This window comes from Phycodurus eques, chromosome 11 (genome assembly GCF_024500275.1).
Source record: "Phycodurus eques isolate BA_2022a chromosome 11, UOR_Pequ_1.1, whole genome shotgun sequence".
In the NCBI taxonomy this organism is placed as follows: Eukaryota; Metazoa; Chordata; class Actinopteri; order Syngnathiformes; family Syngnathidae; genus Phycodurus; species Phycodurus eques.
In genome coordinates, this window is record NC_084535.1 from 8,698,029 (window position 1) to 8,720,519 (window position 22,491).

At 40.3% G+C, this 22,491-nt stretch overlaps 1 protein-coding gene across 3 annotated transcripts in view; it reads right to left on the minus strand.

Annotated features, from left to right (window-relative positions):
• The window catches only part of grid1a (glutamate receptor, ionotropic, delta 1a), a 269,061-nt gene that overhangs the window by 15,256 nt on the left and 231,314 nt on the right, over positions 1 to 22,491 (minus strand). For all 3 annotated transcript variants that reach the window (XM_061690419.1, XM_061690421.1, XM_061690420.1), the window contains 4 exons: positions 12,187 to 12,288; positions 8,021 to 8,218; positions 7,080 to 7,410; positions 3,154 to 3,292 (listed from right to left, as the gene is read on the minus strand). In XM_061690419.1, coding sequence (XP_061546403.1) covers positions 3,154 to 3,292; positions 7,080 to 7,410; positions 8,021 to 8,218; positions 12,187 to 12,288 — 770 coding nt within the window. The remainder of the gene's footprint in view (positions 1 to 3,153; positions 3,293 to 7,079; positions 7,411 to 8,020; positions 8,219 to 12,186; positions 12,289 to 22,491) is intronic.

The following is a 22,491-nucleotide window of genomic DNA, read 5'->3' on the forward strand; positions in this document are numbered from 1 at the left end:
AAAATCTAGCTAAATTGGTTACCCAAACTAATATAAAAATAACTATACTGTTCAAAGCTGAAAATACACTTAGAGATAAACAATGCCAATATCATGTGATGATATTTTGCTTTTATATTGGTTTTCTGGGCAGTACGGGGATAATGGTGGACTTTCATTGCACAAACCTCATTCAATTATTACAGTTTAGGGTGTTTTATTGTTTTAACAGGCTGATTTTTGATGCCCTGTGATTGGCTGGTGACCATTTCAGGGTGTACTCCACTTCTTGCTCAAAGTTAGCCCCAAATGAGGACAAGTGATATAGAAAATGGATGAATGAATGGATGAATTGTTATTTTACAATGGTTTACTTTATTTTCACACTTATAAGACTAAGAATGTGAAAAAGGCACTTAATAATTGCCTGCGGTGTAAATAATGTTGATAGATAGATTTCATTCAAATTTCCTTTATTTCGTACCGTGAGATGTTGGGGCCAATCAGTGTAATTGCTGTAATTTACACAGCAGAATTCCTTAATATCCATGTAATTATTTTACCTTCCATTCAATGTCAGTTAAACGGCTGTGTCCCCAGTCGCAAATGAGGCAGGTGATAATGTAAACACAATGTGTTTTATCTATTTTTCTGCAGATAAGCAACACATTAAAGTAACACCACGCTGTTTTTACAACCAAGATTGCCTCCCCAAAAAACAACAACAAAAAAGGAAATCGAAAACCTCATCTCAGATGATGACGTCGGGCTAATTCAGCCATTTAATTAGAAGCCTCTGGAGCTCTGCTCAGAATAAACTTAAGTTAGAAATAAGCGATTCACTAGTTTATCATCTGCGGCCTCTTTAGTTAGGTTGAATTTCAAGCTTTTGCCGCAGTGATTAAAATAATATATATAAATGTATAGTGAAAATTTTTTTTTTTTTTTAAATCTGCCCACATTTTCTTTTAACTGTAGCGAGCTGAGCCGCAGTGAACAACTATGTATTGAAAATGAATCAACTGTGTAAGTAATTGGAGCCCCCAGCTAAGGTGAGGTGAAAGCCCCTCTTTGGTAAGACAAAAAGCAACTATAAAAGCTGCACAGATAGAAAGGCCTTTTCCTTCTTCCCCTCAAAACAGTCTCTGGTGATCAGACATAATGTACCTAGAATAAAAACAAATATGCAAATTATTGTCAATATTGTGCTTAAAACTCTTTTGAGTGGGGAATTTTATGGAAAATTGATTCTTTCATGGCTTATATACAAACAGTTGTGTCTCTCGAGTGCCTCCCCAACCATCAAGTGTTGCAAAGCTCAAGGTAACAAATGCTTGACACAGCACGCCCGCTCAAAACGGGCAAATTTCAGCAAGACGAGAATAGGTTGTGTAAAGCGTATTATAATTAACGATCCATGGGGTATTTTGATGAAATAATTTCACGATACCTTGGAACTGTTTTAAATAGTGAAAAAAAGACAGCATAATATTTCTTTAAATAAAATTATGCCTTTTGCGATTAGATTACCTGCTAAATTATGAAATTTATGGAGAAATATGCTCATAAGTAAAATATTTTGTACATATTTGGCACTAAATTCCCTCCAGTGTGCTTTTTGGCAGTATTTCTTGAGGGAGATAAGGAATTGACTACTTATAGACCCATAAAGGAGCTTTACTGTTTTCCAATTGTACTATACGGGAGTCGCAAACTGTGTCTTGTTAAATGGGCCGGGTAAAATATGATGCTTCTAATGTCTGTTAGATTTCTCCTCGTTTGGACTTTAAAAGTGAGACAAGTGAGACATGGGCATCATTTCTAGAGCAGAAAAGACAATATTTGGGGGTTATCGATCGGTTCAACGAAGTATGAGGTGTGTTTACTGAAGAGAATAGAAAAAAGCTCTCAATTCATTAGACTTTGTGGAAAAGTTTAAAATTGAGCTTCCTGCCGAGGGAGTACAAGGTCACAGTTTGCAATGTTGCCAAGTCTTAAGATTCAACGTTGTAACCTTCACGTGGACTGCACGCGTCGTCTGGGAGGCGAAGGGCAACATCGGCTCATCAGGCTAGTGAGGCATCAGAGACCAGATTTAAAAGGGAGGAACGTTTCCTAACATGTCTCTCGGCGCTCCAAAAATGGTTGGTTCCCACCTCCCATTTAAGTCCATTTTTACAAATCATATAATCAGTGAGAACTTGCTCTGTTTTCTACAATGTTTTGCACTTCAAGGGTGCTCGCTGACTAATCTTGTTTGTGAGTTTTTTTCCTTTGCAAAACGACAGGGCTGCTATCAAATTCACCACTACTTTTTTCTGAATATTTTGCATTGATTCTGTCACATTGATTCCCCTCCCATCACCTCAGCCTCTCTCTTCTTGCAGTTCTTTCCCGCCCTTGAATCCTCTCCAAAACAAACAACATGTAATACCTTCCCGGGATTGTTTTATGTTCACAAAGATTACTGCGTGTTTCTGGCAAATAATCCCACATGAGCTACATGATTTATAAAGCAGTTACTTCTCAGAACAGCGGGGAGAACATTTTGACAAGGCCATGTTATTTTTTCATTGTTATCATTCTACATGAGCTCATACAATTATGATTTGTAGTAAGTTGGTGGCATAAATATGTAAGACAAGACAAACACACAAATGCGCACAAACATGGAAGTCTTATGGAAGTAAATATAGACACTCGCGTAGGTCTCTCCATCGAGCTCAGATTTTGTGCAACCGGAACAAAGATTTTCTCATATTTATCAGTTCTAAAGCATCTTTTTTTTCACCACTGACTATTTTCCGGTTCGATAAGCGCAACGTGAGCGTCCTTACTGCACTCGCAGCGTCCTTACTGCACTCGCTTATATCCACGTATGAAAGAGGCCTGGGTTGGATATGAAAAAAAAATTGGAATTCGACTGTTTACATGAAAAAAAAAATCAGATATGTGACATTGGGGAAAAAAAATCTGAATTGACCTGCAGTGTGAACATATCTTAACGGATGTATTTTAGCTGATTTCATATTTTACTTCTACTATATGGGTTCTCATCAAACAGTGCAGTTATACCTAATGTACAGGAGTATATCCAGTCTTATGCAGCAAAGAATTCAACAATCCACAAGAAGGGAGCCACTAGCTGCTGACGGTATCAAAATAATGTCTTACCGTATGGCGTTGTCCATACGGGACACGGTGAGGTAGGCGGCCAGGTTGGCCGTGTAGGACGAGCACACGATGAGGGTGAAGAGCCACCAGCTTCCCATCACGATACGCAGGGCCACCGAGCTGAGGATGGAGTCGCTGCCTGTGTGTGGGCAGACATGCACAGCACATGATCGTGTCGAGCATATCTCGCATTGAAAATCAAAAGGGTTCTGGATTGCATGTGAGACAATAATGTCTGAATGTTTAAAGACGGTAACCACTGATTTACCTATTTAATCATATTCAAAATCAATGGGTTTCTCGCTTAGAAGTAAAACAAAACAAAAATTCTTATTGTTATTATTTGTGGTAGTTTGAAGAGCAACAGCACAGGAACGTCGACTTACTTGCTATTCTCCTCAGTTATCGTGCACACCATGTGATCCTTCAAAATAAGTAGGGTTTTTGCTTACATGTAATACAATATGATACAATACTTCCTTTGACAGGGAAATGATCTACTGATTCAAAGTTTGACATTAGCCATGGCTCATTCAAAATAGGGGTTCTTGTCTGACATGACCTTTATTTATTACAATTACACTGGTGCCTTGACATACGATTTTAATTAGTTTCGTCACCACACTCTTAACTGAAAGCACTCCTATCTCAAATCATCTTTACGCATTAAAATGAATGGAAATGCCATTAATCTGTTCCAGACTCACCGACCAAAAAAAAAAAAAACCCAAAACAAACCTACCAAAAATTTTCCAATGTGTTTTTAACAAAATAAATAGCAACCTGTAATATTGTACTTTATAAAAACAGATAGTAAATACATATAATTAGAATGTAAATAATTAAACTGTTTTTGCCACACTTTTTGCTTCAATTCAATTTACCAACCAGGCACCACCATACTGTAAATATATCTCTTTTGGAACACCCCCACCATAGAAGACCATTTGCTGATATTTATCCTTTAGTTTTTCTTGTTTTATTGTGGTATTGGGGTACTCACATACTGATAATCTGTCCTAATTTTAGCCCAATTGCCCCATTCTGATCAAAGTGAGTAAAAAAAAAGACTAGATTATTGAATGTGCTCAAATGATTAACCTGAGAGATTATCCTGTAGTATGCGGTGTGTTACCGATCTGCTCGGAAAACTGTCAGGGCTGGCAATCGTAAATGCTGAACTCCAAGTCGGGCTCCTTGATTGTGATGTGAAACCGAACGATGGCCAGTTCGGAACTCTTTCTTCTTCTGTGTATTTTGTGGCAGTCTGGATATCCTGTGGCACTGTGCTGCCTCTCACAGATCAGTTTTGGTACGATGACTGACAGTAAATTAAGCGGAGGAGATTCGCGATTGTCTGTGGAGATATGCTCATGCGTGTGGTGTGCTATGTTAGTAATTCTGAGTACACCACACACGATAAGAGTTGTAAGATCATGCCAATGTTTTTCCCTTCATGCGTGGGGTCTCTCTCAGTTTAAAAATTGGTTAAGATGTTAATAATCCGTAGGCATATATCCAGTTTAATAGATTTAATAGAAATTAAACCATCAGAAAATCGTATCATATATTACAACCTACACCTCAAAGTTTTTTCCAAAGAGTGAAGTCTTCATTAATAGTGGTCTTTCTTCCTCCAACTTTCTTCCTTCCATGTCTTTTGGCTTTTTGAAGAAGATCAGTTCATCACATTAGTTTTGCACATTTCTGACTCTCCCGCTCTCTCAATATGAAATCAAAAAGAGCTTATAAAGTATTCGAGAGAAATGTCAGGATAAATTTGAGTTTTTGAAAGGAAAAAAAAAAGTTGGGCTGTAGAAATGCCACGAGGAAGCTGGCGCGAGTGGAAAATGATGAGATGAGAGTGTATTTGGCTGAGTGTGTCACCGTCGACAGCTGCGGCCTCGGGACGGAAGTGAACGCCTTGTCAGACGGGCGGCGCTCGGGCATCCGTCACTTTTATTATACACGGTTTTGAATGATCTTTAAAGGTCATCGAATGTGAAATGTGCATCGTGAAAGTCAAGTGGATCTAGTGCAGCGGTTCGTCTTCCTCTTCCAAATAAACATAAAACTTTGTCATCAGAAGCAAAACCGTGTTTGCTTGTTTCCACTTGCTGCGCAAGATGATTTCCAATCTCTAAGTTAAAGGGGAAATATTACTGGAGAAGTGACTTCTCATTGTGTCTAAACAAATAACTGGGAGTGCCTGCCCATCTATTAAGTTGTTTTGTTTTTGGTGAAGTGTCCATTCGTTACATACTGTACACAGTTTACTGCATAAACTGCTGCCTCCGTGAGTTAAAATGCTTTTACTGTCTTTACAAAACATACTACACATTCATTTAATAAATTTAATCAAAAATGCAATGCATTTAAACATTTTCATTTTACTGTTATTTATAATTAATGAATGAACCAATTATTTTGATTAAAAGTTACTTATAAAATTGTTTATGTTACAATTTTTTATTAGTTACAAATACAATTACCAATTATTTAATAAGATAAATTATGTACTTCATTCATCCATCCATTTTCTGTACCGCTTATCCTCACTAGGGTCGCGGGCGTGCTGGAGCCTATCCCAGGGCAGGTGATAATGTCTTCGGGCGAGAGGCGGTGTACACCCTGAACTGGTCGCCAGCCAATCGCAGGGCACATAGAAACAAACAACCATTCGCACTCACATTCACACATACAGGCAATTTCTTCAATTAGTCTTCAATTAACCTACCACGTATGTTTTTGGGATGTGGGAGGAAACCGAAGTACCCCGAGAAAACCCACGGAGGCACGGGGAGAACATGCAAACTCCACACAAGGAGGCTGGGATTTGAACCCTGGTCCTCAGAACTGATATAACACAATGAATGATAAATATATTAAACTAGCCAATGTTTAAAAAATGCTAAATTAATTCGACAAATATTACAGAATCCATTATATAAATTCTCACTGGCTTGGATTAAAGAACGAAGAATGACGCCCATACTTGCACACACCTGCTGTAAAGTATGTTATAATTCTTGATCTTTGGGGTATTTTGAAAAAGGATGCCAAAGACATGTTATTGGGAAATGTTTTGAATTATAAAAAAATAAAATCCTTAATGTCTCCTTTAGAGAAGGGTTTCAAAACCCAGCCAAATGTCGACATATCATTCCTAAATCACGGCTGATGCTGTAGCCGAGTTCATGCTGTCTAACAAAGCCACAATACATCAGCTCTCGTATCTACATTAAAGCGAACCGCATCTTCCCGGAAGAGAAACCGTCTGCTTGACAAAGACTAAAACTGGCAACGTTGGGAGTCAAAGCCAGGACAGGACAAGAAAAAAATAACAAAATTCATGTTCTTTTGGCTCGTGGGTGACGTGCCACTCGATGATGGATGCTGCTCAGTTGCCGGAATAGTCGTTTGTCCAAATCGGACGTAGCTGGATCTCTACCAGCTGTAAAGATGGGACGGCGTCCTTGACGAGGACACCTTTAGAAAAATGCAAGGGTGTGCACTTATTTCAATGACGGATGACTCAATCACCAGGGGCTCTTCAATAAATGTATTCTAATTGATTTGTTCATTATTCACCTTTTCTGCTCTGTTTAAAAACAGAAAGTGTTTCAGACTCCTATCTAATATGTGAAAATAGTAATTCAAAACCATGTTGATGACACTTTAGCTTTTAATAAGTATAATACTGTAAATAGTGTCTCTATGAGTACAACCTGGCAATGCTAGATCGCCTACTTTAGTAGTGTACGATATAGGCTGACCAGCCAGGACACCTCTAATGTTGCGTTGTTTGTTCTATAGCTCTGTTGTATAATTTCACGTTTTAGGCCTTACTTCTTTTTTGTATTTAAAGCCACATTATGCACAAATTTGACCATAAAGGAATAGCTTCAAAATTCTTGTTCACTTACCTTGTTGGACAAAAGCACCATAGACGATCCAGATGGCACTCTGCAGCGACGTGGAGGGTGATGGCTGCGGGTGGCCGACCGTGTTTTTCTGGCATCGGATGGCCTGGATGCGCCTGAGCAGAAAGATCATGACGCCCACCACCGGGATGGCGGCGGCGATGCAGGCCCAAACGGCAAGGTCGAAAGGCGCCAGCAGGGAGAAAATGTTGATCTTTTCTTCTGACTTGCGCATCAGGATGCCCACTGAGTAGTCCAGGTAGCGCTTGCTGAAGTCCACCACGCGTTCACGCTCTGGGGTGATGGTGATGGCTGACACGGCAAGGTCCGCCCTCTGTTAAATAGAATTCACAAGATTACTGCTGCCACTACAACTACTACTACCTGCCACCAATAATAATAATAATAATAATAATAATAATGTCTAATTCATAGTGTCTGGGCCACGCTTTTATGAAAATAGATTTTTTTGTATTCAGGCAGCTTTTCTCGCCAGAGTCTGCGGAGTGATCATCTCAGTGAAAGCCAACCGGTGGTCTTAATTAGGTCAGGACTGTTATGAAGTAGAAATGTTTCATGCAGCCATCTGCTAAAAGTCAAAACGAAAGCTTCAATATAGAAGAATAAAAAATCCCAGCGAGTTGTTTTCCATCAATGGGATGAGAAAATAACCTGTCACTCCATTAAGGATGGAGCTAAATTAATATTATGATTCACCGTCATGTTCTCAGATGTGTTCTTCTACTTCCAAGTATGAATCTGACAGACTGATTCGCAGATAAAGGCTTTTGGGCCAAGTAATGCTTTTTCTGTTTTTCTTCCATTATGGCGAACTCTGTAATTGGACTCTTTAAAACAAGAAAATGTGGCCTCGCTGCCAGAGAAATCATTTGGATCTTAATCTTGAGACTGGTTGCCTGATTTGCAAAAGACATTGCACTGACCTTGGCAATGAGTTCTCCAATCATTCCGTTCCAGGAGCCATTAGGGAGCGTCGAGCCGTACTTGCCATCTCCAACTTGGTAGATGTCATACTTAAATCCCAGGATCTTGGCCAGGGCATCCAATACATCAATGGAAAAGCCCTTGTATCTCTTGGGCTGGCCCAGAATGTTCTCTGCTACCATCACGAAAGGCTCTTCCTGTTAACATATTTTTTTTGTTTGTCAGCATGACAACACAAAATTTGTTAGAGATATTTATCATAAAAGGACGCACAAAAACATTCAAGAACCGATGAAATTGAACAGCAAGTCGGCCACTTGGAGGGCGAATTCTAGGTATGTCACATTCTCGAAGTTAAAGAAAAAGGAGAATTTTTTTTGCTCCTGACACCAGGTTAACCGATTGAAGCGAAATTAGTTGGAAATGTCTATCATAACAAGGAACATCTCAAGGAACCTTGCATAGTATTTAACAGAAATTCAGCCATTTTGGTTCAAAGCAGCCATATTTTTGACTTGGGAATTCACCCCAATAAACCCCAAACAGAAGCAGATGTCCTAGACAGATTGCCAACGCTAATTGCCAATGACCTTTTATGGACGGGGTAGGGTGTCAAAATTTATTGATCAGTTCGAAGACTTGCCGTTAAAAGGGTGCAAGGGGCTGCCTGTTAATAGTCATTCTATCTGGAACTGTCCATCCATCCATATTCTGAGCCGCTTCTCCTCACTAGGGTCGTGGGCGTGCTGGAGCCTATCACAGCTATCATCGGGAAGGAGGCGGGGTACACCCTGAACTGGTTGCCAGCCAATCGCAGGGCACATACAAACAAACAACCATTCATACTCCTATTCACACCTACGGGCAATTTAGAGTTGTCAATTAACCTACGATGCATGTTTTTGGGATGTGGGAGGAAACCGGAGTGCCCGGAGAAAACCCACGCAGGCACGAGGAGAACATGCAAACTCCACACAGGCGGGGCCGGGGATTGAACCCCGGTCATCAGAACTGTGAGGCTGACACTCTAACCAGTATTCCACCGTGCCGCCCTATCTGGAACTGCTTAATTATTATGATGACATTCAACGGACTGGCTGGTAGAACTCACATGGATTCTCCATTAGTAGTACATAAATTAGTAGACTGTTGAGTTGAGTAGCCTGTGTCCTTTTGCTCATGCTAATACCAATATTACTGTAAAATATGTCTGCATTTGTATTCATTTATTATTATTATTATTATTATTTTTAGCATTTCCATTGTCAAAGCTCCAAAGACACAATGTGACACAATTTTTAGCATCCTGTCATTGTGGTGCTGATCTCAGTAGTGTGGTAGAGAGGTGTAGGTTAGTGCAAAACACATTGGCGGCAATTGATTAGTCACAATTTCACACTGTGAAATACAAAGAGTTTACTTCTGCTGTTACATACCAGGATGGCCAAGAGGTTAAGGCATTAGAATTAAGCTCCAATGGACACATGTTGACAAGGGAAATTGACCTTTTTAAAAATTTGTCACAGCCCGTTGTCTGTCTTTATGAAGTGTCAGAGTGGAATTAAAGGTGGACTAAAAGAGAGTCGAAGGAGGCAGGAGAAGTAGGGAGGTTGGGTTCGTCGGGGCCTATGGCGTGATAAAGCAGACAGTGCTGAGCTGAACTTATGTGAATAAATACAGTGAGGGGGAAACCATGCATGAAGAGGAGGAGAAAGTGCAGTGAGTGGGAGGAGGAGGCGTGAGCGTAGGGCAAACTGACTTTGAAGGGTTTCCCAACGGCCCGAATTCGTGCGGGAAAAGATCTCTAAAAGCCCTCTCAGGCGACAAGTGGCCGAGCTTTGTCACACCGTCTCCACGTTTCCAGCGGTTTTGGCCTTTGTTTGTTCGCCATTCGCCTGGTTGGACTCTGTGTCCTACTGGTTGCAAGGTTTTTTAGGACACAGAGTCCATTCCTGTGACCTCTCCCAACTCAGGCAAGAACCCGTTGACTCGCAAGAGAGTGATTGTAGAATGCAATGTTCTTTTGCCATGTTCTGCCCATTTGCAGTCTTTTGCTGCCATTGTCTTGTGCACATTGTTGCTCAAGGACTCACTCAAAACTACTGGGGATGTTTCTACTCGTAGTTATTAGTTTCTTTCTTTTTTTTTGCCTTATGCCACGACTGGTTAAAAAAACTGTGGATATTTGTCTTTCAGCATACAAATTTTATTACTGTGCATGAGAGAGAAGTGATATATTCCTGCCCTCTCTGGAGCTAAAAAAAACCTAAACCAACCAACAAAAACAAATAAAATAGAACACCTTCATTTCTCTAATATTTGAAGCTAAAACCTATCGTTTCCAGAAACGACGTGATACGCTGTTGGGCGGACACGTCCTGTGTCCAAATTTGGTCAATTTCATATTATAGTCAATGTTTTTGGTCAGTCTGCACATAGTCCTTTTTTTTTTCCTAGTGTTCAAAATAGCTTGCGAGCAAATCACTTCACTCTATTGGGCTTTTCAACTGCCCAAGGTGTGTAGTAACTCACTTTTTCCTCACCCCACAAGAGCCTTACTGCATTATAGCTCATCAAGATTGAAAGTTGCAACGAGTATGAAATTCTTCTTGGACAATAACGAGTGAAAATAGGTTAGATACATTTGAGTAAGCCTGTTTTGCCAAAGCTGTAATTGAAGGTAAGTTTGCGTGCAGATTAATTTCTGCCTATTGACAGCATAGTCAGATCATCAATTTTGTATTGCATCACTCATGGATTTTAGCCCTATGAAATAAGAGTTTGGGAAGATGATAACCACAGTCGTTAGCTTTGGTTAACTATTGGAGCCTTTTCTCGAGTCGGGGGACGGTCGTGACTGTGTCTGTAACATTCTAATCAATGACAGCATCATTGTGATGTCGGCCAGAAATAGAAAGATGTACGATTGAAATACAAGGTATAATACTTTAAAGATTTCCTGAAAAAGTGGCTTTGAAGACACAAGGCTTCTGACAGACAGCGACAATATGCAAAGCCAGACAAAAAAACAAAAAAAAAGACAAGAGGCAAAAATTTGAGCAGTAGACTAATTTGTAATCCCCTTCCTGCCCAGAACCCAGGAGTTCTCATATCCATACATAGAGCAGCTGTGGCTATAAACACCTATGCAGCACCAGTTCTGTGCCTGAACAGTACTGAAGACTAAGGCGCAGCGGTTGTTGACTGGACGGCCGTATATTTGGCTAAACTCATGCAGAGAACCCCTTGACAGTTAGCAAGGTGCTCAGCCAACCCCCCAGTTAGCAAGGTGCTCAGCCATTAGTGGACTAGTCGGACCAGAGTAGTGTACTTTTTAGGTCTATATTGGACGTTGGATTTCTTTGTTATGTAGCAGCCTAATGCTAAAATGAAGCCATTGTTTGTCATCATCATCAAAATACAGTGTTTTTTTTCATAAATGGGGAAGAAGCAAAAACAAAACACCAGCATGGGAGACTAGTGGTTAGCACGTCTGCCTCACTGTCGAGAGGTATACTTTCTAAACCAGGCCCTCCTGTGTGACGTCCTCATCCCACATTCCAAAAACATGCATGTTAGAGTCATTAAAGACTCTACATGTAAAATAGAAGGTTAAAACCAAAATTTCTATTGACTGATTGATATGATTTTGATTTCTACATGCAGTACATGCATATAACTGGCCACAATATTAGGTTTGCCTCCATAATCTATCCATTTATTTTATATGCAACTTGTCCTCTTGAAAGTTGCAAGTGAGCTGCAGCCCATTCATGCTGACTTTGGCCGAAAGAAGTGGGGTACACTTCAGACTGGGCGCCGACCAAATTGCACGGCACAAATACAGATACAGTCATTTACGCTCACATTCACACCTATGGACTATTTACAGTTTTTTTTGGAATGTGGGAGAAGGTCCCAGTCAAGAATCACTCAACTGTGAAGCACACATGCAAACCACTAGCGATGCGATTTATAGCGATCCAATAAAAGAGGAAGGCACACAGCTCTTGATGTAAAATACATGTGAGGTCTCACACTTTACATACGAGAACAAAAATCGAGCCATGAGGTCATGGTGGCAAGGTTTCAGATCAGGTGTACCTAATGTTGTGGCCACTGTCTATATGCTACAACTCAAATTGTCACTGGAAATCCGACTCACCAGCAATGTGACGATCTTGAGCGTCACACCCTGCATCCCGCTCTCGATGCGGCTCTCCTTTAAGCTTCCGTTTAGACCTCGGGTAGAGTCCCATGACGCCAACTGAAAGATAAGAAGAAAATGGAAAATTGGAGTCAGAGACTGCGAGATCTATTTTTGTGACTAGCGCAAGTCCAGAGCTGCGCTTGCTGTGACTCTGCGAGGAGGCGGGTAAGACTGGGTGTTTGTAATTTTCCTCGTAGACGAGCGCTACGAGGCTGTCTGCGTCTGCACACTTTGGTTGTCATTCTCTCCCATTACCACATGGACCGGCTCCCTCTAATGACAACTACTACAGTAAGCGTAATGATAACTTATTTATTATTATTATTTTTTTCAACAAATACTATTTGTTTCTATGCCGGTCTGTCTAAATATCACTTTACATGGAAAACAGATTGTGGTGCAAAAAAGGTCAGGGACAGCTGATCTGAAGGAGGTGAAAATGGTTTTAAAAAAAAAAATAAAAAATGCAGTGAAGTCATAATTACAGTAAATATTTGCACTGTATGAAAACCACTTCTAGGCCATGAATACAAAACGATCAAATGAAATATCGTAAGGCTCTTTTGCTCAAAGACCAGCTGGGATAGGCTTCAGTTTCCCGCTACCCTGAACAAGATAAGCAGTATAGGAACTGGATGGATAAATGTTTAATGCTTAAAGATTAAATGCAAATGTATTGCTCATAAAATGTAAATACAACTTAACTATATTTAACAAGTGTTCTGCACTCGATTAAAAAAACAATAAATACAAAAAAAAGTTGAAGCCATTTTAATAACATTATGCAACAGTTAGAACATTTAATTCAGTGATTTTTTTGCATACCACTAGAGGGAGCCTGCATACCCCTTGGTGTACACGTACCTCACACAGAATCACTGTTCTACTTTAACCCATAGGTGTTTGACTGTGTTGTTCCACATAAACCCACCCAAGCATGCCATAAATGACCTTGCTTTGTGCACTGGGGCAAAGACGGGACAAAGTCTTCCCCCAAACTGTTGGACGCATTAAAAACGCAGAATTAATATCAAGAAGAAAGAAGGGATGTTTAACAAAACATGAAATGAAGAAGGAACAAATGCAGTCATCCCGGCTAACAATTTATGATTCAGCTTGTTGTTGGAAAAACAACAGCAGTATCTCACAAGACATCTGGTTGCCAAGGCAACAAGTGTCAACCATTAGCATGCTGTTAGGACTCTCCAGCAGGCCAATCCCGCCATGTTTTGCTGCACTTTGGAAGCAATCTGCTGCGTGCTTAGTGATCAGAGATGAACGCGACAGTGATGAGGAATATGATGACTACAGGAAGAAATAGGTTATCGTAACAGCACAATAAGACATTATGGGAATTATGTGAAAATGTGTTTGCCTTCCACCTCGTCAACTTTGTGAACTCTGTCTCCGGTTACGAAAGAGATGTCGTTTAAATTGTTAATCAGCGCTTCTAGCTGGACGAGTATCCCCCAGGATGTGACACGTCACTTTTCAGGTGTCTTTCCCATTCAGGCTGACAGGACAAGAACGACGGCCTCGGGCCAAAAAACAACTTTTTCTGGCCACCTCAGAAGTCACCTTTCTCGCAAAGAAAACATTAGTAAATGTTTACGTTAATGGAACTTTTTCAGGTTCCTTTTTGGATCATTTTCAATTCATTTGATAAAATTAAAAAAATATCTGTACAATGAAACAATTACAGAATATTGATTAAAAAAAATTAAGTCCTTTAAATTTCAATTAAGTCTAATTTCCCATTTCTGTTCTTTTTACAGTATATTATGCATATAAATATTAGATTCGCTTTGATGCAATTTCTTTTTACATGTTATTAAATTTACCAGTGGCATTGTGTGTGATATTCTTTTAAGCATCAAGGTTGTATAAGTGGACCCCTGCACTTAATTTTGAACCTTGGCTTTATGACACATTGACACCACTTTGCTCTTACAATCCATTGTAAGTGCTTGAGTTTGAAAACCTAGGATAAACATCAAAAGGCATACAGGTAAATGAAAGCAACTGATATGTTTTGTCTGCTGTATTACTGTATGTAAAATGTCAAATTGACGAAAGTTTCCTTTGATTAGTGACAGCTTAATTTTAACTGGCTCTTTTGTTTTAATTAAATAGTCTTTCTTACACACCCACAGACTCGCAAGTTGCTGACTTTACATATTCATTCATTGATCTGAATGCCGATGCTGTGTTGTTTCATCTGCCGACATGACAAAAAAATGTGGAAATTGAGGTAAAGTTTATCTCCAGCTTCGATGTTCCCCTTTTCTTCAGTGCACAGTCATAATTGTAGTCATTCCGTGTGATGTCACTCCATCTTATGTATTCTCAACTTGTCTGTTTTGACTCGTCATTGTGCAATATCGAGTTATAACTTGAGACGCTACAGTGACAAACAGACGCTCAGCTCGTGATAGCCCATCAGGAGAGATGAGACTGGACTAATTTGAATGGTCATCTTATATTGCCTCGTGCGTCTGGAAATGAGCGATAGTGCCCCCTTCTTCCACAGGGGGCGGACGAAGCGAAAGGAGACTTATGCAATAAATATGCACATATGTTTCTTTTCAAATTTAGGAGCAAATTGTACAAATAGCCAGGTGCCACATTAGTAGAGTGTGTACTTCCCGAGCAGAGGTGGGTAGTAATAAAGTAGTGGGTAGTGCTGCATTTACTCTGTTACATTTACTCAAGTAACATTTTGGATAAATTCTCCTCGTCAAAGTAGTTTTAATACAGAATACTATTTACTTTTACTTGAGTATTTATGTTAATAGTAAATAGTAATTGTTCAGCCCACTTCTAACTTGAGAAAACAAATTGCAGATGTTTTGTTGTTGTTTTGGCAGTGCATATTAGCCCACATTAGCCCTATTTTATCACAACTGTAAAACATACATCTCTTGGGGGACGTGCTAATCTCGCTCTCACTGTAAACGCGCGCGCACACACACACACACACACACACACACACACACACACACACACACAGCAATATCAGAATTTGCTCATTCACATTTTATTAGATTTTTATTTTACTGATGTTCCTACTCTGATTTAAATAATAATAATAATAATAATAATATTTTTTTAAATAAGAAGTTACTCACCATTTTCTCAGTACTTGATTAGGTTATTCACTCTGTACTTTTTACTCTTGAGTATTTTTTGGGAGAACTACTTTTTACTTGAGTCACATTATTATCAGGTAACAGTACTCTTACTCGAGTGCAATATTTGGCTACTCGACCCACCTCTGTTCCCGAGTGCGCACAAACCCACCTCTGCCCCACCTCCAAGCGACCCCCTTAACACAATAGCATTTTTCCAAGTGGAGACAACAGTTCATACACTACACTGAATGGAGTGCATGGATGCATCACCTTGCACAAATACCCACCACCCCGCTTTAACAACTTCACTGAGCCATAAAGAATGTCACTTTTCAGAAGCTTACACTAATCTGTGCATCCAGTAAGACTCAATGCAGCTCTGCTTTCATTTAAGCTTTGACATGATAGTGGGGGCGTCGTAACCATAGAGGATGTGGTTATTTTCTACATGATAGCATTTCATGGAAGTTGTCCGGCGGGGGCACGGTTAGCACATCTGCCTCACAGTTCTGAGGACCGGGGTTCAAATCCCAGTCCCGCCTGTGTGGAGTTTGCATATTCTCCCTGTGCCTGTGTGGGTTTTCACTGGGTTCTCTGGTTTCCTCCCACATCCCAAAAACATGCATGGTAGGTTAATTGAAGACTCTAAATTGCCCGTAGGTGTGAATGGTTATTTGTTTATATGTGCCCTGCGATTGGCTGGCGACCGGTTCAGGGTGTACCCCGCCTTTCGCCCGAAGATAGCTGCGATAGGCTACAGCAGCCCGTGACCCTCGTGAGGATAAGCGGAACAGAAAATGGATGGATGGAGAGTCCGTTGCATGAAAGTCAATCTGGATCTTCACCTAGCCTCGCTGATAAAGTCATGAGCAAAGAAACCTAGTGTGGCAATGGTAGTATGTAAATTATCTAATTTTTCACATTACAACTCGGCATAGGTGACTGTAGGAACGTAGATCGACCAGTAAATTGAGAGCTTCGCCTTTCGACTTCGCTCCTTCTTTACCACAACGGACCGATACAAAGTCCGCATCACTGCAGACGCTGCACTGATCTGCCTGTCGATTTGGATGGATGGCTGGATGGATGGACAACTCTGCAACATTCCCAACAGCTCACTGAGACACATTTTTGTATAAAAAGCAGGAACACAAAAGATCTATTTGGTTGTTTGATTTCACACTTGATGGCCAGGCGCTCCAGCGACCCAACTATTTCTATACAATGGGCTCTGTTTTTTTTGTTTTGTTTATAAATGCAACACAAACAATACCATGGACAGTGATGTTTTCCAATGTTCACATTGTCGTCTAAATACAAGAGCGATTTGACAACCACAGATTTCCCAGGGATATTGAACTCACTCATGATTATGTTATATGATTATATTTATAATTTATAATGTACCTGTGGATGAAAAAGCAAAGCTTGTGACCAAAATGTTTGAAAGCGGTATGTACCACACCGGTTAGCAACTGATATGTTTTGTCTGCTGTATTACTGTATGTAAAATTGACGAATGTTTCCTTTGCTCGTAATCTCCCTTTTTGCTGAAATACGGCTCTGTCTTTTCCAGTTTTGAAAAATTGCATTAGTTTTCATGTCGTGTTTACAGGACTAACCAAACAAACCATCACAGACGTATATCTTCTTTATAAGTCCTCCTCCAAAGCACCGAGCTGCAAATTAGAGGAAGGCTTTAATGTATGCCTTTTCTTACATCCACGGGTATGAAGATATACTGTGAATCAATATTCTCCCTAACATTGTGGTTACGTTAAGTTATCAACAAACAATCCTGGTTCATGATAGAATATGCATGTGGTATTGTATTAATGTTAGTATGAAGATATCCACTTATTTAAGTAGAAAATATACAACATTTAGTTTTATTTGTATTTAAGTTTTTTTTTTAAATTTGATATCAGTGTTTGGCATTATTAGTAAATAAAGACAGACACACATGGTTAATGTGAAGGCTATCGACTTCAGATCCATAAAGAAGCATGAAAAAAGCTTAGGCCTGCCGCACGCTGCGTGATGCGGATTGGTCCGGACCATTGCAAAAAATACAAAATAAAAACAAAGACAGTCGGTGACTCAGCCCTGCACATTGAGCGACTGGATACTATATATGGACCTCCTGAACAACGAACCTGTATAGGTGCTAGATGCTGCACATACACCATTTTATCTCATTTATTAAACCATATTGGCAGGAGTCTTCGCCTGCTCTCCATGTGGGGTGGCCTTCCACAGAAGTCGCTCCCTTCAGATGTTGTTCAACTGAGGCCAGAGCTCTATGTTTTTAGACCTTGAGGCTTCAGGGTTTTCAAGTGGGCACGCCACATTTTTGATTTTTCGTCGATAAGCCCACGACCCCTCCGTGGGGTTCGACAGCAGAACCAGCATCGCAAAAGTGCTCCGTCTGTCCTTCAGTTCAGCAACACACAGTTTTGACCCCCCTCCCTCTCCTCTGCAAGCCTGAGTTAGACAGAAAGGAAGTAGCAGGTTTCTACAGAAAGAGGACGTGGGCGAGAATCACAGTGAGTGTGGGTATTTTAAAGGGTCTCGCTCGCTCCCATTCATTTAAATGTAACCGGTGTGGTACATACCACTTGCAAACATTTTGGCCACAAGCTTCGCTTTTACATCCACAGGTAACATTATAAATTATAAATATAATCATATAACAATCATTAGTGAGTTCAATATCCCTGGGAAATCTGTGGTTGTCAAATCGCTCTTGTATTTGGATGACAATGTGAACATTGGAAAACATCACTGTCCATGGTATTGTTTGTGTTGCATTTATAAACAAAACAAACAAAACAAAAAACAGAGCCCATTCTATAGAAATAGTTGGGTCGCTGGAGTGCCTGGTCATCAAGTGTGAAATCAAACAACCAAATAGATCTTTTGTGTTCCTGCTTTTTATACAAAAATGTGTCTCAGTGAGCTGTTGGGAATGTTGCAGAGTTGTCCATCCATCCATCCATCCATCCATCCAAATCGACAGGCAGATCAGTGCAGCGTCTGCAGTGATGCGGACTTTGTATCGGTCCGTTGTGGTAAAGAAGGAGCGAAGTCGAAAGGCGAAGCTCTCAATTTACTGGTCGATCTACGTTCCTACAGTCACATATAATAATTTTAATAATAAATAATAATTTACATAATACCATTGCCACACTATGTTTCTTTGCTCATGACTTTATCAGCGAGGCTAGGTGAAGATCCAGATTGACTTTCATGCAACGGACTCTCCATCCATCCATTTTCCATCCATCCATTTTCTGTTCCGCTTATCCTCACGAGGGTCACGGGCTGCTGTAGCCTATCGCAGCTATCTTCGGGCGAAAAGCGGGGTACACCCTGAACCGGTCGCCAGCCAATCGCAGGGCACATATAAACAAATAACCATTCACACCTACGGGCAATTTAGAGTCTTCAATTAACCTACCATGCATGTTTTTGGGATGTGGGAGGAAACCAGAGAACCCAGAGAAAACCCACACAGGCACAGGGAGAACATGCAAACTCCACACAGGCGGGACTGGGATTTGAACCCCGGTCCTCAGAACTGTGAGGCAGATGTGCTAACCGTGCCCCCGCCGGACAACTTCTATGAAATGCTATCATGTAGAAAATAACCACACCCTCTATGGTTACGACGCTTAAATGAAAGCAGAGCTGCATTGAGTCTTACTGGATGCACAGATTAGTGTAAGCTTCTGAAAAGTGACATTCTTTATGGCTCAGTGAAGTTGTTAAAGCGGGGTGGTGGGTATTTGTGCAAGGTGATGCATCCATGCACTCCATTCAGTGTAGTGTATGAACTGTTGTCTCCACTTGGAAAAATGCTATTGTGTTAAGGGGGTCGCTTGGAGGTGGGGCAGAGGTGGGTTTGTGCGCACTCGGGAACAGAGGTTGGTCGAGTAGCCAAATATTGTACTTGAGTAAGAGTACTGTTACCTGATAATAATGTGACTCAAGTAAAAAGTAGTTCTCCCAAAAAATACTCAAGAGTAAAAAGTACAGAGTGAATAACCTAATCAAGTACTGAGAAAATGGTGAGTAACTTCTTATTTTAAAAAATATTATAATTATTATTATTTTTTTTTAAATCAGAGTAGGAACATCAGTAAAATAAAAATCAAACAAAATGTGAATGAGCAAATTCTGATATTGCTGTGTCTGCGCGCGTTTACAGTGAGATTAGCACGTCCCCCAAGAGATCTATGTTTTACAGTTGTGATAAAATAGGGCTAATGTGGGTGAATATGCACTGCCAAAACAACAACAAAACATCTGCAATTTGTTTTCTCAAGTTAGAAGTGGGCTGAAATATCCACATTTGAGCAGACAGTGCCATACAAATACTACAATACATGAACGCTGTTGTTTTTCTTTGTCTAAATCTAAACACGAGTCACGCACCGTTGCCTTCAATGGTAACGACGACCTTTCCAACATGGTCGCCACGTAGGCACACCAATTAGCTGGGCTGGCTTATCTCGTGTTATGTCCGGGAAAGCCCAATAGAATATGTGTGCAGTTATGCGACTTCATTGTGTCGTTTGATTGGTGAACTAGACTTTAACGTCACTAGCGCTTAAATTGGATTGTCGCAAACAGTCGAAGTCATAGTCTAAGCAGATCACGAAATAGTTGATAAATAAGAAGTAATTGATAAATAAAAGTAGCGCATGGCATTTAGATTATTGTAGCGGAGTAAAAATACATTTTACTATTAACATAAAAACCCAAGTAAAAGTAAATAGTGTGCTGTATTAAAACTACTTTGACGGGGAGAATTTATCCAAAATGTTACTTGAGTAAATGTAACAGAGTAAATGCAGCACTACCCACTACTTTATTACTACCCACCTCTGCTCGGGAAGTACACACTCTACTAATGTGGCACCTGGCTATTTGTACAATTTGCTCCTAAATTTTAAAAGAAACGTAAGTGCATATTTATTCCATAAGTCTCCTTTCGCTTCGTCCGCCCCCTGTGGAAGAAGGGGGCGCTATCGCTCATTTCCAGACGCACGAGGCAATATAAGATGACCATTCAAATTAGTCCAGTCTCATCTCTCCTGATGGGCTATCACGAGCTGAGCGTCTGTTTGTCACTGTAGCGTCTCAAGTTATAACTCGATATTGCACACTGACGAGTCAAAACAGACAAGTTGAGAATACATCAGATGGAGTGACATCACACGGAATGACTACAATTATGACTGTGCACTGAAGAAAAGGGGAACATCGAAGCTGGAGATAATCTTTACCACAATTTCCACATTTCTTTGTCATGTCGGCAGATGAAACAACACAGCATCGGCATTCAGATCAATGAATGAATATGTAAAGTCAGCAACTTGCCAGTCTGTGGGTGTGTCAGAAAGACTACTTAATTAAAACTCAAGAGCCAGTTAAAATTAAGCTGTCACTAATCTTACATTTCTTTTTTTTTTTTTTATAAATATGACATAAGCCAAACGATCGCAGCAATAAATGAGGTATTTTCTTCCCCTTCACTGATATTTAACATCGGCTTTTAAAAATGTGAGAGACCCTGCACATCAGGGAAAAAATAAATAAATGTTGTTCTCTTATTGTTGTATGGTGCTCTTGAGATGACCACCAGAGCACACCACACACATATTTGCACTCATAATTGCGAGTCTCCTCCCCAAAACCATTTTTGATTGTGAATATCAAATAATGTTTAACATTTAGGATCATCATGAAGAAAACTCAATCGCAACACATCCCACATGATAATCTATTAGAGACAACTATAGTCAGACCTTTGCTGACTTTGATCGAAAGGGGTGAATTGTAGTCAAATTCTGCCCAATTATCGGTCGGGGTGTACCCCACTTCATAATACAAATAACAATAAAAACAACACATCCTTGGTTGAGGTCTGTCAACCAATTTTACACACAATGCTAAGCAAAATGGACATGGACTGTGGTTAGCGCGTCTGCCTTACAGTTGAGAGGTTCTGGGTTTGAATCTCGGCTTTGGTTTGGAGTTTGCATGTTCTTCCTGTACTTGTGTGGGTTTTCTTCGGGTACAGCGGCTTCCTCCCACATCCCCCAAAACATTGCTCATTGAAGATTCTACATTGTTGAGTGTGGCTGGTGGTTTGTCATGATGTGCCTTACGATTGAATGACAAACAGTCCAGTCCAGGCGTACCCCACTTTTTGATGAAAGTCAGCTGGACAGACTCCAGCTCACCCTAATAAGGACAGACCAAATGGATGGTTGGATGTTAAGCAACACAAACACCGCTCCAACTTGACTCCACATGAGTTGACTCTCTTTGGTGATGTTTGGCCAGAAAGAAACAGTCTGTCCACTTCTCTGGGGACGCACGTTGAGCCAAACATGAGCGCCAAATAAGCGCTGCTATACAGCGGCGGAGGACAAAGATGGCAGTCCAAATTGGCGAGATGAGGGCGGGGACCGCTGGGCCTCATTTTGGGCTCCAGTTAGCAGCACTTTGGCCAGTAATGGGAGCCATAACAGAATTATTCCTATGATTAGGCAGACGCCGCTGTGTTTTCTTCACACGGGCGAGACAAACTGGCGACCGCATGTGCCAGACAAAGGTTGCCAATGACAAACCATCTTGGCAGGTCAGTTGAGATGCCAGCTGATGATGCCCTTTTTATTTGTTTCTTAACAACACTGTTCATAGGCCAATATGCTCTATGTTTAATCATTAGAACATAAACAGTTGTGCTCATAAGTTAACTACCCTTGTAGAATTTGTGAAATACGTTTATTGGCAATTTTGATGGATCATCTCATTATTTTCTTTATTGCTGTGCTTTGTTGAGATATTCTGCTGTACTAAAATGTCATTGTTTAATTTGAATTCCATTAAGAATAAAATAAATGTGTTTTGCCGGACCACTCATGTTTTCTTTAAAGAATGATGCATTCCTTAAAAATCCGCCACAGAATGAGCATGACTGTAAAACCACAATGCAAATGGTATCTAAAAAAATATATTTTTGCAAATTAAATGAAAAAAAATATGGCTAACAAAAGAAGGAAAAAAAACATCTATATCTAGATTTCCAAACAGGTCAATTTGACCTTCAACATAA